Source organism: Tiliqua scincoides, chromosome 4, assembly GCF_035046505.1.
Source record: "Tiliqua scincoides isolate rTilSci1 chromosome 4, rTilSci1.hap2, whole genome shotgun sequence".
In the NCBI taxonomy this organism is placed as follows: domain Eukaryota; kingdom Metazoa; phylum Chordata; class Lepidosauria; order Squamata; family Scincidae; genus Tiliqua; species Tiliqua scincoides.
In genome coordinates this window covers 68,077,363-68,093,367 of record NC_089824.1, presented here as the reverse complement: position 1 = coordinate 68,093,367, position 16,005 = coordinate 68,077,363, and the positions used below count along the sequence as shown (strand labels likewise).

General features: G+C 40.6%; 1 protein-coding gene across 1 annotated transcript in view; it reads right to left on the bottom strand.

Annotated features, from left to right (window-relative positions):
* Positions 1-359: 359 nt before the first annotated feature.
* ZNF407 (zinc finger protein 407) overlaps positions 360-16,005 on the bottom strand; it is a 434,476-nt gene continuing 418,830 nt past the window's right edge. The window contains exon 10 of the mRNA XM_066626167.1: positions 360-2,736. Within this exon, the coding sequence (XP_066482264.1) occupies positions 1,376-2,736 (1,361 nt within the window). The 3' untranslated portion in view covers positions 360-1,375. The remainder of the gene's footprint in view (positions 2,737-16,005) is intronic.

Here is a 16,005-nt window from a genome sequence, read left to right as displayed (position 1 = left end):
TGCCTGCTGAACAGATGGACAGAGGGAAGCAGAGAGAAAAATGTATGGACATAACAGAAAAAGGGCTGCATAACTTGTCATCCACCACCCATGCATAGTGCCCACCAGGGGTTTGATAAACCTTCTATTTTTACTGCCTGCCTGGAACTGGAAAAACAGGGGAGTTCTCAATCACCTAGCAGGCCCCAATACATGGCTGGTGGTCTGCATTCTGCTTGAGAGGTAATGAATTGTGCAGACCTGTGATACCATTCATCTTCTGCTGCTCAATGCCAGCTTTGTTCATTGATTAATATTACAAATGATGACACCTTTATAATGCTATCATTTTATTGAAAAGAACAACAAAAAAAGGCTCCATTTGTATAATAGTTTACAATTGTTAGGGAAACAGAAATATTTCAATTGGAAAACTATATTTTCAACAGGAACTTACAATGAACCTATCCACAACTAGATGATCAACATTCCGATCAAGCCCAAAACATAAGGTGAACTTTTTTCATTTGTTAAGGTCAATGGCAGAATTTTATATTTAAAAAGCCCCTCTAATATTTTCAGAATTAATTTACAAAATGAACTGTAAAATGGTATCTACGTGAAGTGCTACTGGCAGAGAGAGAGAGAGAGAGAGAGAGAGAGAGAGAGCTCAAAACACAATGAACATCTGAAATGAACAAGTCACATAAAAATGCAATTGAAGTTACAGGCACTAAGGCCTTTTGGAATCAAGATAGATTCTTATGTGAATGCATCCACAGAGGCTTTAGTTTAATATTGATCTTAGAGGACCTCACTTGTTAAGCCCAATGGAGAAAAAAACAACCTACAAAAAGCCAAATGTATTCAAAGAAAGGCAATTCAAACACTTATCATGAAATTCTTTCTTGAGAACACTGGCATTTGTGTAGGGAGAACTAGGCTGAGTTTATAAGAATTTGGAATGCCTAGCCAGCATTTGGATGGGAAAATACCGTGTATGATTTACTCTCCATATGCAAAGTTAAACAAGTCACGTTTAACATAATTAATTGCAAAAAATACAAAGCTAAGACTAGAAAGTAACAATGTGATGAATGGCTGATTAACAAAATAATACAAACTAGCAAAGATAATTAAATTGATAATATTGAGAGCTGCAACTATGCCTGTTTCGATTTTGTGAACTTTTAAATACCTGGAACCAGGGGTTGCCATTGCTTCTGCAAAAAATTCCTTTTCTACATAGCATTCCCAGAAGTTGGTGCTAACTACACACACAGAACGCTTTGAACACCTCAGATGGGGAAACACTATTCAAGAATGTTTTACAAATCAAAACTGAAATGCAAGTGCCCAACTTCCAATCCTGTCTTTTGTCAAAGGCAGAGTTATTTCATACTTCTTGCAGTTCATTGCTATCTCTTTGGTCTTGGATAACGGCTGTTTGTGAGCCATCCTCTGTATAAATGACCATACTGGTTAGGTGTTCACTGTTTCCATCAGAGGATACATTATTTGAATTTATGCTCGCCTGCAAAATTTCTTGAGGCTCATCTGTCTCTATCACAGTATGTGAATAGACTCTAGACTCATCCTCTATCTCCTGTGGCAATCCTGTGACAATGTAATGGGTTGTGCCGTTGGAAAAGTTACTGTTAGAATCCTGAGCCATGGCTTGAGCTAGTTCCTCTGTGACAATGATCTGTGAAATTTCTCCGTCAGACCCAACCAAGTCCATCTGTTCACTCTGGACACTCAGGGTATGGCTGCCAGCTTCTTGCATTATTATCTGAGATCCTTCTCTTGCCACCATATGCACAGTTCCTTCCTCGTTCAAAATAACCTGAGTGACACCTTCTTTCATCAGCTGGTCTGCTGCAGCCCGATCACACACAGCAAACTGCAGGACTCCTTCCACCATCTTCTTGAAGGTGACTTGAGCTCTCTCCTGAGATGCTATTATGGCATTTGGGTGCACCATCTGTGCGACAACTTCCATGGGTTCTCTCTCTGCCTCAGTCCCTTGAATGTCAGGGAACATTTGTGCTTCTTCGGTCATGCTGTCATTAGAAGCAGTGTCCGCTTCTGGATTTGATATTCGTAATGCATCTTTGCCACCAAGCTGTGCCCTGCTCAGGAGTTCGGCTTTGTTCTCAGCTTCACCAAGTTCTGTTACAGCACAAAGCAAGGCATCTAGCGCCGAGGCAGACTCTGGTGGGTGTCCTTGAACAGCTTCTGATGAGTCCAAAATTTCCTGCCTCATTATCTGTTGCACCACGGTATTACTGGAGTCTGAAGCTGCTTCTATGGAAACGGCATCTCCTATACTACTTTCTTCAAGAGGGCCTTCAACAACCACGACTTGTGTCTTCCCATCTGGCAGTTGTTCTGTGAGTATCTGCCCTGGAATCACGCTGCTTACGTGAGAGCCATTTTGACTTGTGGTTATAACTTGCCCATCTTCAGTGATATGGACAACCCTTGCCATTTGCCCAGCCATTGCAAGAGTCTGAAGAGTAGCTGCCGCCGTCTCCTCAACTGAGGCATCAATTGAAAAATCACTATCATATCCTTGGATAATAATCACTTGCTGAACTTGTTCAGGAGATTGTGGAGGTCTTCTGCCACTCTGAAGGACTCTCTCTTTCACTGGAGATATTTCATCTAGAGCTGCTGTGGAAAACGGGCTGGTGGTTTCTACAAATGTAGCTCCCTGTCCCTTCAGTCGGCATTCATAGGACTTGGAAACTATTCCTAAAAAAGAAAAAAAAATTAAAAATATCAAAACTGAGTTACAAATACTTTACTAAGTCAAAAACAGCTCCTTGCATTGTTAATTTGACCTGCACATTAATACACAGTATCTCCAATTTATGTACAGGTCCACATAAATGCAGTAATATTCACTGCAAAGCGAATACCCAGATATACGAGATAGAACAGAGACCCATTCTCAAAAGCCCCACTGAGTCCCTTTGATCCAGCTCCCTGTTTCTAAAAGTGGTCAGCCAAAAACCTTATAAAACAGTAGCCTGAAGACTGTGTCTATATCAGTTTCCCTCCAGACTTCAGCTTCAAAAAGGGTCCGAGACCTAGATTAGTGAGTTATCATGGACTGCACACTCTTTTCATAGGCTTTACCAATAAAAGATACAGTTCTCCACTGATTGAAAGTTTTTAAAAATAGTTTTCTGACTTTTGTCTTTTAACCATCTAATTGATTACATTTGCATACTACGAAAATCCTTTTTGAAGATTGAAATTCATATTAAATGTGAAACAGCATTCAGTGTAACAATAAAAAATTTCTAGTCATTGTTAGAAGACCATTTTCTTGTTCATTTCATTTGGGAATATAAAAAATTTTCAACAGCAGTAATACTTATCAGACCCAAAATAGCTTCAGAAAGAAACATGATGATTACTGACACCAAATTCACCTGAGTAATGTCAGTTTCGGTTGTCTCTAGTGCTTATGGTTAGGAGTTGTAGTTTCAACCAGAATGGCTAACTATCTGCTGGATTTAGATACAAATCGGAAGCGAAAGGCGTTTTAAGTTACTTTTGCATTGGATTTGGCACGCGGAAGAGGTAAGTGGTGTACGATAGCGGGCCTTCAAATTTCCAAGCCTTTTGCTCATTCACAGTAGCAACAAATCAATCAATCAAATCAATCAATCATTAAATAAGCAATTAAAGTTTGAGATTTTTAATAGCATTGACTAACTGATTAAAGCGTGCAGCTCTGGTTTAAAAAACAACCGTAAAATGTTCCTGTCAATTCAAAGTTAGCAGATGCAACTTTGAACACACATAATGGGCAACTATGTCATGTAAGTTAATTTTGAGAGAAAGGCAGAAGTGCGCTTTCAAGCTGCTATGATCTCGCAAGACGAAATACTAAATAGCTTAGGAAAGGCAATGAATGTACTTGTCATAAAATTCATCAGCTTGAGAGCAGGGCATGCACTCCTTGCCTCATAAATATTTTCAGATATAGCATGTGTTATGCAAACACTGATCTGCAATGTCTCCGGCAGACTGAAAGTTATTGGTTTCTTTCTATTCCGTGTATAATTGTCCACAGAGCTGTAAGAAGGACACCCTTACAGTTCACCCACTGACTTTGCCACAGATGTAATGTGCAAATACAACAGGGAGATGGTGGTATTTTTTCTGGAGATAACTGTGATTATTTCCATGCTCAGTGAGTGCACACAGTCCTTGAAATTCTGGTCTCGACTGCATAATATGATAGCAAGTACTGTAGATACTCGCCTATTAGGCAAGAAATTTCCACCAATAAATCCAGCTGAGAATATCTCCTCATCTAATCTGCAAAGTCACTCAGGGGTCAGGGCTGTTCACACAAGTTGCAGCACAAATCTGGGCAAGAGGTCAATGCAGTGATAATTAGAGGGTCATTTGTCCCCAAGGCAACCCCTCCAGGCTAAGCTGCAGCCAAAGTTAACCTTTTATGCTCCTCCTGAGAAAAAAAGTAAGCCAGGGCTTCCATTTAAATCAAGCAAGCCTCGTCCTCTTTACCCTTCTGCACCCTCGTTCCATCTGGAAATATTTGGCAGAGGTCTGGTTTTTTAAACACCAGGATGTCATCCTTGTTTTTATTTGAAACAATCCGAGGCTACAATTCAGTGCAGTTACTTAAGAATAACACCCATGGAAAGCAATGGGGTCTACTCCTGAGTAAATAGGGTTGCACCTATTTCTAGCTGTGCTTGCCCATGCTCATTCCTTGTTGCTAATTCCTTGTTGCTCTCCACTGTGAATTGAATTGCACACTCCCAGTTATGCGTTATATGTTATATATAGAGCCTCTGGCTTAACACACCAGGCACCTTAAAGAAGGATTTGATTAATGATTCTACTGGTATGTTGTTTATAGTGCACTTACTCTGATAGTGTTTACAAAAAGGTGGTGAAGACCAGAATTTAAAAAGAATAAAAATGTATCTTATGACCTTTTACTATATTTTTAATAAGAGATTGTGCAATTTTTAGGTAACAATTACTGGTAGGTTATTTTTCAGGATCAGACAAAATTATAGTTAGACACTTCCCTAAGTTTAACCCCTGATTTATCTGAGGGTCATAGAAAAATTCCATGATTTTGGGCTCAAATCCTGACCTCGACTTATAGGTGAGATTGATTTATACTAAAGTATCTATGGTACCTAAAGGGCCTGCATAGTCCAAAACTAACTATATATGTAGACTTCAATCCTACGTACGCTTACCTGGGAGTACACTCCACTGACTACTGTAGCGCTTACTTCTAAGTAAACATGCATAAGATTGTGCTGAACATCTTTACCAACCTAGCAACAAGGTGCCTATAGCCCACGTAACTTATGCATTAGAAGTTGCTATATCTTCTTAACGCAGTGACAGGAACATGGCAGCAACTTCAAATTTGCTTGTAGAAGCTCACAGCCTCCAATTTGAACAAACCAGGATCCCTTGCACAGCAGGATGAATTTACGTAAAGTTTGGGTATATGCAAAACAGCCTGGTTCAATGGGCAGTACAAACAAATGACTTGCCATCAACTGGGAGCTCAACTTGTCACCACAGCAGCTCACTACTGGGCCTCTGAGAGGAATTTTATCAGAGGGGTATGAAGTTTCTTTTGGGCCCCTTTGCAAAGGGGGAGGAGTGAAACAGAGTGGGGGAGGATGGTGATGGATGAGCAGAATGTGGCAGGGAGGGGTGAAACAGGAGGGGGGAGGGCGGAGACTGCTGGAAAAGTCTTTGGGGCCCAGGTCTGCCCAGCCATGTGGTATCGGCAGCTAGGTACAGTAATATGGAAAACCTGACACACTCCTAAGTCCTTCTAAAATATCTTAAATATAGAAAATTAGCATCATCGTATTAGCTCACACTCAAGTTCAAAGTATCCTGTGCTTACCAAAACCTGCTTCTGCAGCAGCTGTAGTATTGCAGCTGTGTCCCTGTACACTCCTTTATGGTAAGCTGATCCCCAAACCAAAGAATTTCTGTAGCAGTCCAGTTTCCTCCCATTTGACACTGTGTTAAGCAGTGTCATGTATGCATTGCTCGGCTCAGCATATGCGGCTTGCCAGTAGCTGCAGCCGCATGCTCATGGTAGTATCCCCAGCATCCCATGTGGGCAACAAGTCTGAATAGATAGGAAAATGTTAGATCCCAGGAAATTTCTGGGCCCCCTTTTTGACCCTGGACCCGGATACAAATTACCCCTTTTACCCCCCTCTCCTAGGCCCTGGCTCACCATTATAAATCTAAATTGTAGGTGCATAGACACCTTCATCTTAAGATTGTAAGGTGGGAGAAAGATGTAATGGTTAATTTTTGAAAGGAAAATTACCAAATTTCATCTGTTAAAAGGTCCCCCCCCCCCCAAAGATACTGCATGATTGACCTGGCACAAATTTTGACAAGGCAAAGTTATCAGGAAGCTCATATTGGTGTCTGTGTCTTTCTGTAACTGAGTTTCTGTGGGTCTGTCTGGGCAATGAGCATACCTGAGAAGCCCAACTTGGGGAAAGCAGAAAGGAGAAAATCAGCACAAAGGGACCATTAAGAAAATAATCACCACTCACCTAAGTTGCATAATAGAATTTGTGTAATTAATTCTCTCAGAAGCCTGGCTTTGTTACATGATGTAATACAAGCCTTGCAATAATGTGGTCTCAAATCACCACCACTACCACAAAACCTATTTTTCTGTAGCTCTCAAAGTGCAGTGGACACATACACACCCACAGAGTGACATCATGATACTCAGAGAGGGAACTAGAATGAAGTGGGAAGGGAAGAATAAAAAGCAATGTATTTCTTCCCTTAGCTTCCAAGGTAAATGCTGCATCTGTGAATTTATGCATCTCCAGTCCACTAGGCAATTGAATGGGAAGTCTCTTGGGGGTTGAGTTATCCTGTAAATTCCTTACAGCACTGATAATTATGCCATTCTGACTGCTTGCTTAATCTATTTGAATCCAGAGGTGAGTTAAGCCACTTCCTGACCATTAAAGTAAACTACATGGGTAAATACTGCTGTCACTAAAGGGGTGTGATGAAGCTTAACTACACCAACATCTTAACCTCGGCTCAGTGCAACCCCAGCTATTCCATCACAGTTCATAAATGCGATTGCAGGTCCATCTTTTGATTCAGCAATTTAATAACTTCGAGTGCTGTCAGTAGTGCTTTGAAAAATGGATCCTATAAAATGTAACAGCCTCAATCAGATTGTAAAAGATTCACCCACTGAAGATTCTTCCATTTCAACTATAATGAATTAATGTTGAACTGTGTAGAAGTTCAAGTGTCAGTTAAACTAATGGGAATCTGTACTGTAAGTTTAAATTTTAACTGGACCAAAAATTTATTGGGAACATCAACTTCAATTTTAGTGATCTTCATGGTAAGTGTAAAATGTGGAATTGAATCGATTTCCTTTGTTTTGAGAGGAGAGAATCCAGCAGAAGACATACACAATTTTAAAGATGTATTTTGAGGGATAGTTGTGGCAAAGCATATTTTTAACCTTCCTTGTCAACATATTTACAGTATTTTTATATTATTTAAAACAAAAATATAGAAGTGGGGATGACAATGGAAGAACGGGGAAAAGCCAAATCTGAAAGTAAAATGCAAACGTGTATTAATATTATAGAGTTGTACTTGCTACTGATGGCTTGTCATTACAAAGTGAAAATGAACAGAAATACATTCGAAACTGACAAAACACCATGATGGAAGAATGCTATCCAGGCAAAAAAATATACCCATAGAGGTGTTTCATATCTACGGACACCATGATCACTGAATTGGTTTCTTTCCAAAAACTGATATTTTCAGCAGATCCCTTATTTATCAACTGGCATTTTAAACTATTCTTATTTAAAAAATTAAAAATGTCAAATAATTTTTGGTTATTAAATCCACATTTGCACCTTCTATTCATTTTTAAAGGCCACCTACACAGCAAAATGGGGTGAAAAGATACACTTTGTTTTTTAAGTCTATTCACAAAGAGACCAAATGGGGGTTTCATGTGTTTTTGATCCGAGGAATGGTTTGCTTTTGGCTGTGTGGCTGCATTCTTTTTTTTGTTACTGTCTTCATTTCCTTGTCTTCCAACCTCCCATAATAAATACCTTATTCTTTTGTTAAGCTCACATTTAATTAAAATGTACAGGATTTGTGCAGTCAACTCGAATGAAACAAATAAAACAAGGGCCCCCTCTCTTGAAGGCATACGTTGTGAATGAAAAATGTCATTACAGTCTAAAAAATTTTGCAGTAAACAGGGCCTACAGAGGGAAGTTTCCCCTGTAATGACATCCATAAAATACACAAATGGCACTTTTAGTACCATCCTGAATATGGCATTTTCTGTGCTCTACACACAATCTAAATGGTTTGATCATAGAGCATAATACTCCATTGGGTTTATAGAACAATCAATGTTCCATAAAATGATGTATTTATCCAATAGTAGGCTCAGCAGTTACTGGTGTATGACATTGTAGGACACTGGCTTTGTACTGTTCAGCAGCACACATGCTGGCTGTAAAACTTATCTAACACTACTTCAACAACTTCATATCATCTGTGTCAAGTAATTTGTTGAAGCCTCAGCTTGGCTTAAAAAAACTTGTAATAAAAATTCATAGAATTTTCAAGAGAATGAAAGCTGATGACAATAGAAAGGTCACATTGTGACTCTACTAAAGGGGTCAGGGGTCATTTGCAGTTCTAAAACAGAAAGTAGATTTCATGCATCGTGTAGCAGATAAAGATGGCATTAAAAAGACTCACCTCCAAAAGTAATGTGTAACATGTCAGGAAAGTCTGGGTTAATACAATATTGCATGCAAACCTCTGCTTTTTCTTTTTCCTTAACTGGCAAACACTTTAGATTTTCAAGCTTTTTGCAGTTGGGCTGAACACAACTACCCCCCCCCCCCAAAAAAAAATCAAGGAAATAGGCTGCGAATTGTTAAATGCCATATGGAGATGGGCTTAAAGCATATTTTTAATGACCTTACTTATTCTTCTAAATTTACGTTTTCTAAGATTTTATCTGATGAGTAGCGTGGAGTCATACCTGAAATAATGCAATTTTCCTCTGCTACATTTATTAAAAATTTGAACAATACCCTTAACACTTAGAAAATTAAGCCAATCTAGAAATCTCTATCTATGTATCTTTCTAAAATATGTTTCAGTGTTACAATTGTATCCAATGACACATTTATACATTGGTGACATTTTTCTTTGTCCAGGGCTCCCTTCCCCCAAACCCAATGACTGGATACAACAGAAAAGCCAAATAACTTTGTCCCTTCAGTTTCTGCAACAAAACAGCTGACTTTCCCCTCTTCCTATTTCTTTGGTCAAAGAAATGTGAGGTCTAAAAACCAGCAGCCAATATGCTGATTGTTATCACTGATAAATGACATGAAAATGCTGCCTTGTGGCTAGATGGTGAGCTAGAAAATGATCCTACAGAATATACTAAACTGTAAATTTAGCAGGTAATTATTTAGAGAGTTTATTCATGTCACTCTCAATGTGAAGATACAAGACTACTTGCTGGATGAGTTGAAAGTGTGCAGAACTATTTCCAAAGACACCCGCTATTTGCACCTTTCTCTGTGGTTCTTCTGCCTCTGCAATCGATGGACTTCCAAAAGATCAGGAATCACTTGCAAATCTGGGAACTTGCAGAAGTCTTTATGCTAGACTGGAGTGGGAGCAACCACAGAAGCAGCAGCCACCATACTGGGAATAGCTCTAGGAAAGTGGGCCTTTTTCCCACCCTAATGCAACTGCAAGAAGGGACCAAGCAAAACCAGCCCTGTCATTTTGCCTGTCTTAGGCCCAGTTCATGTGTGGCCATGGAGTTTGAAATGTAACCATTTGGAAGGAAGCTCTATTGATGGCATAAAACAGTTCCCCATGCTGTGTGCCATTTTCAGCCATGCCATCAAAGCCCTCCAAAAGAGGTGAATGGGACCTTAAAGGGGCACAGTCCAGATGGTGGTGCTATGCACTTTCTGGCTCAGAGCCCCTTAGTTCTTACCGTCAGAACAAGGTGAGACAACACATGGTCAGTTTTCAAAACAGATGCATAACTAGGTAAGCTCGTCTTATGATATACAATTCATGTAGAACTCTGAAAGCCTGATGGAGAGTACCAGTAATGCTAACATGGGAAATGATTTTGACACCAATGGCTTAGAGGTGCTTGAAAGTGGTGTTAGTTTACTTAGGCTATAATCACATCATTCACCAGAAACAAACACCTCTACTGTTGGCCAAACTAAAAACCATTAGCCAATATCCCATTTGCTTGCTCTAAGTAACATCAATATAAGATTTGATGTTGACAAACATCAATTTGATTGATGTTTGATTTGACAAAGATCAATTTGTCATAAGATGCGTTTTTATATTCTATTTTCAATAAACAGTTTCTGCTATTATGTCATTGCTTGAGTAACTTGTAGATGGAGCTTAGGGAAAGGAAGGATGGCTGGATAAATACAGGGGTCCCCTTGTATTCATGGATCTGGTATACGTGGATTCAGCTTGTATGCCCAGGTGACAAGGGCCAGCCAAGGAGGGGACAAAGAGAAGAGCGTTCCACTATGCCAGTCTCTCCCCCCACTTTAATGTATTTACTATGCCTTATAATTTATCTTAATTTGTTGTTGATGTTAATCTGTAAAGTGCCATATACACTGATGGTAATATATAAATAAATGATAGTAATAACAACAAAGAACGATTAATTTACATTAAGAAGATCTGTTCTCCAGGTGATCCAAATAAGGATTTTGAGGCCTTATATTTAACTTGCCTAGTTATGTTTTCTTGTTAGTGCACTCAAAACTATTACTGTCATAACTTGCTAGTCATAGCTGTGCCTCGTTTATAAATGGAAGCACGTTACAGCATACTGTCATATCTTTCCAGAGCAAATTATAGGAAATAACCATTTGTCTTCATTGCAGACACTTTCTTATGTATGGTAGAAAACAAACCGCTATTCAACAACAGCACAGAGGCACCATTAAAATCAGATTTACAGTAAACAGAACCTGCAGCTGGGTAAAACACTAACTGTTAGTATTTTAATTATCAGCGATGCTTTTGGAGGTCTAACATCTGCTCACAGCCAAACGACAGCAGCTGCTTGTGTACACTTAAAACAATGTGAATTTTGTCTATAAATATTAAAACATATTGTATGTTGTGTGTTCACTGTCTCCGTATTCTATTGAGCTGGCCATGTCTTTAGGATAGTTAAAACTCTTTCTTTCTTGTGGCAAATTCATAAAGGGCTGACCCCTTCAAAAGAATGAGAGCCAAAGACAGCAAAAATATTTGAGCTTGTAAATTGAAAATGTTTAGAGATAGCAGTAGAGGTCACCCACTATCAAGATGCTGCTACTAAATGCTTACAAAACATCAGCAATAAGTTCTGATCATTGTGCTCCCAAGTAACTTCAAGGACAGGACTCCTTAGCAGACATGCAGGGGCCATAATGCATAATTCGCGTTGGAATTTAATGCATAAAGAGCAGTTTGTACCTTGAAGCCCATTTGGACAGATTGGTACTGCCAGTCTCCTTTGAAAAGGAAGATTTTTACACACACACATACAAAACACAACACAGTCACACTTGGCTACTATGGATACATAAACAATGGAACTCTATCCAAACAACTATTTACTTAATAGTAAATAGCTATTTACCCACCCATCCTCCAAGGAGCTCAGAATGGCATACATGGGTCTACCTCCACCCATTTAGTCCTCACAGCAAAGTAGGCTAGGTTGATAGATCCAGCCAAGGGCCCTCAATGAACTTTATGATTGCATGGGGATTTGAACGGAGGACTTCGCAATCCTAGGCAAGCACACTAGACACTATGCCACACTGGCTCTAACACAACCTCTCTTGAGACAATCAGTTATCTCAGTTCTACAAGGTTGAGTCGCCAATGAAGTTATATGTCATTTCACTCTGATTTATCCAAATGTGTCCATAATATGGGGAAAGGCAAGACAGAACCCACAAAAATAATGTATGATGGTTTATACATTTTGAAAGTTTCCCAGCCATTAGATGAATTATGCCACTGTTAAGGTGCTTCACTGCTGTGAAGGAGTGGATAATTTTCTGCAAGGAGGTGTTAATAAAATAAATTTTGGCATTCTTAGTATATGTGTTGCAGTAAAACCACTAGTTTCAACGAGAAAAACATGAAACTCCTGAGTGTTTTGAGAGTTGCAAATTCCAACTAGTCCAGGAGCACCTTCAGAAATCCTGGTTCTGACTGGTAAGAAGAAGCTCAAGATGTTTTAGAGCTTTGTGTTCTGACTAGTTAAGAATATGAATCTACAAAGATGCTTGGAACATTTGTGTTTTTGCTAGTTGGGACACGCAGTGACAGACTTCCGGTTTTTACAGTAACATCAACATATATTTTTTATAAGAGATGGGGATTAACATAATAATAGTGTTTATAGCTATTCTTAAGGAGATGTGGCTACCAAGAGATATCACATTCACATATCCAGATATTTTCCATCCCAAAACAGCCTAAAGCCAGTTTGGTAAGGAGATAATAGGTTTCACTGAAAAATAACATCCAAAAGCTTCAAAGCAACTTAAAGACTGACAAATTCATTTCAGCGTTTTGCAGTTTAGCAGCTGAGAGATGCTCTGCAAAGTGATGCCAGGGAGAAGCTACACTGCTGAATGGGTGTATAATGGGTCCAATTATAATAACAGGAAAGATAAAGAAGTTCTGGGGAGGGTGCATCCGGCCTGTAGGCCTTATATTTGACACCCCTGTTTTAAAGTAGGGCTGGTTGAACCCCAGCTTGTGGGCTGGATCTGGGGTTTGGCAGAATCCTTAAGTGTGGTGTGCGAGCCTTTTAGTTCCACTCCTATGTGGCCCATTCTCCTGGAAAACTGGGCACCAGGATGCTCCAGGAAGTTGCGTTTGCCCAGATGTCCTGTCATACAGCCTTCTGGGACACCAGACTTCTCTTAATTTGTAAAGAAAAGTCCCACTCTTCCTGTTGGGCCAAGGCAAGGAGGGTAAGAACATTCAGATTCAAGTAAAAACTGAAATGACATTAAATGCAAAAGTTTTGCCCCTGCTAACCCCTGCTATCTGGGTAAGTGGCACTTTTTCAAGTGGGTGCTCCTCTTTTATTTAGCAGGGGGAGAGTAACTGGCCCACCTCACCCCAGCAGTGTCTTTTCTAGTGGCTATCTGCTGGTGTTCTTTTGCATCTTTTAGATTGTGAGCCCTTTTGGATCAGGGAGCCATGAGTTATTTGATTTTTCTCTGTAAACAGCTTTGTCAACTTTCAGTGGAAAAGTGGTATATAAATACTGTTAATAATAATAATAATAATAATTTACATGGGTGATCTAAAGTTACATGGAAAATCACCATCTGAAATAGAATTGCCTTACTAGGAGCAGCACATATACTCCGGTGATATTTGTAACACAAAGTCATGAAAACAAAAAATAGCTACCTATCCTAGGTCCTCGGGAAGGACTCAACAGATTAATATAAACAAAATCCAGTCAAAAACAACATGACTGTGCAAAAATACAACAACAACAACAATAATAAGTTTTAAACAATTATTTTATTGCAGGACTTCAAACAGTGAACTTGGGTGGCTGAGTGCCAATTAGACTGGAAATGAAACAGGGCCATCCAAAAACATGAGTGTCTGCACTCCTGAGGGGAAATTAGAATTGGCTAGATGCATGCTGTGAGATTTAAAATGTTTCCTCCTTGCACTATACAGAAATATTTCAGGATGAAGGAAAGGAACTAGCCTCGGACCTGAACACTCTAATGCAGCCATTTTCAACCCTTTTCATCTCACGGCACACTGACAAAGCACTAAAATTGTCAAGGCACACCATCAGTTTTTGGACCACTGACAAGGCACACCGTGCTGCTGGTGGGGGGCTCACATCTCCATTGGCTCTACTAATATAGGACCGTCCCCCCAACTTCTGTGGCATACCTGCAGACTAGTCACGGCACACCAGTGTGCCACGGCACAGTGGTTGAAAACGGCTGCTCTAATGCCATATGCACAGGTCTCTCCTTTTCCCCATCCAATACATGAGAACATAAGAACAGCCCCACTGGATCAGGCCATAGGCCCATCTAGTCTAGCTTCCTGTATCTCACAGCGGCCCACCAAATGCCCCAGGGAGCACACCAGATAACAAGAGACCTGCATCCTGGTGCCCTCCCTTGCATCTGGCATCCAGTGGCACTGCTGAGGCCACCAAAGGTCTCATTGGGGAACTTTCAGACCCTTCCCCTGAAGAAAGCCCCAGGCCCTGCAATGGGGCTTCTCAGGTGTGTGCTGGCTATTTTGCCAGTGCAGACTTGAGAAACTTCGTGGCAGGCTTTTCAGCCCACATGGAGGATAGGATACAACGGAACAGGACTCTGTGCTGTACCATAAGAACATAAGAACAGCCTCACTGGATCAGGCCATAGGACCATCTGGTCCAGCTTCCTGTACCTCACAGCGGTCCACCAAATGCCCCAGGGAGCACACCAGATAACAAGAGACCTCATTCTCGTGCCCTCCCTTGCATCTGGAATTCTGACACAGCGCATTTCTAAAATCAGGAGGTTGCACATACACATCATGGCTTGTGACCCATAATGGATTTTTCCTCCAGAAACTTGTCCAATCCCCTTTTAAAGGCATCCAGGCCAGATGCCGTCACCACATCCTGCAGCAAGGAGTTCCACAGACTGACCACACGCTGAGTAGAGAAATATTTTCTTTTGTCCTAACTCTCCCAACACTCAATTTTAGTGGATGTCCCCTGGTTCTGGTGTTATCTGAGAGTGTAAAGAGCATCTCTCTATCCACTATATCCTTCCCATGCATAATTTTGTGTGTCTCAATCATGTCCCCACTCAGGCGTCTCTTTTCTAGGCTGAAGAGACCCAAACACCACAGCCTTTCCTCATAAGGAAGGTGCCCCAGCCCCGTAATCATCTTAGTCACTCTCTTTTGCACCTTTTCCATTTCCACTATGCCCTTTTTGAGATGTGGCAACCAGAACTGGACACTAGTGTGAGTGGCTGAAGACACAATGCAAAAGTTTGTTGCAGGTCCCTTTTGTATTCATTTACTCTGTAAGTAAATGTAAGTACACTGTAAGGCCATTTACTCTGCAACATAACAGAAAGCTTATAAACCCTTCATGTTTTACTAGCCCTCCTAGAGCTGCTGTGGTTTTCTGCAATCGCTGATACTATTTTATATTGCTCTCTGCTGTTTGCTTAAAACTAGAGTTTAGATTGACAGCTCAGTCCTATCGCGTCCCCCCCAGCTGATGCAGCCATTCCAAAAAGGACCTTGCTATAACCGTTGGGAGGGGGATTTGGGAGGCTTGGGAGGGGAAAGGGGAATTATTTCTCCTTATCACTCCTTAGGCCCTTCGACTGCTAATTATCTCTGCAGACCTGTGTCAGCTCATTAGCTGGGGCAAGTCCAAGGAATGGACAAGGAGAGAAAAGGAGGGGATAGAATCTGGCACATGCCATTGCCACTGCATGCACACTCTCTAGCTACCTCCCCACCCTCTGTTCCTTTCCCCCACCCCTCCCCACCCTTCCTAACCCACTGCTTCCCACCAGTATGGATCCTGCCACTGCATGTGACACCTCCATGGCCTCTTTGGTGGCAGGATGGAAGTGCACATAAGGTCATTTACAGCAGCCATAAAGCAAACCCAATGTTCAGTGATCCAGTGGGGCTGTTCTTATGTTCTTATGTTCAAACCCCGTCTCCAGAACACCTGTTTGGGTGGCAGGGAGGGGGGATAGGATTGGGGCATAGATGAACAACAGAAATTAGTAGAAAATACATTCTAGGTAATTGATTGGGCATTATTTTAGGAACACAAATGCTTTTTATATTGTTGTGAGCTGCATT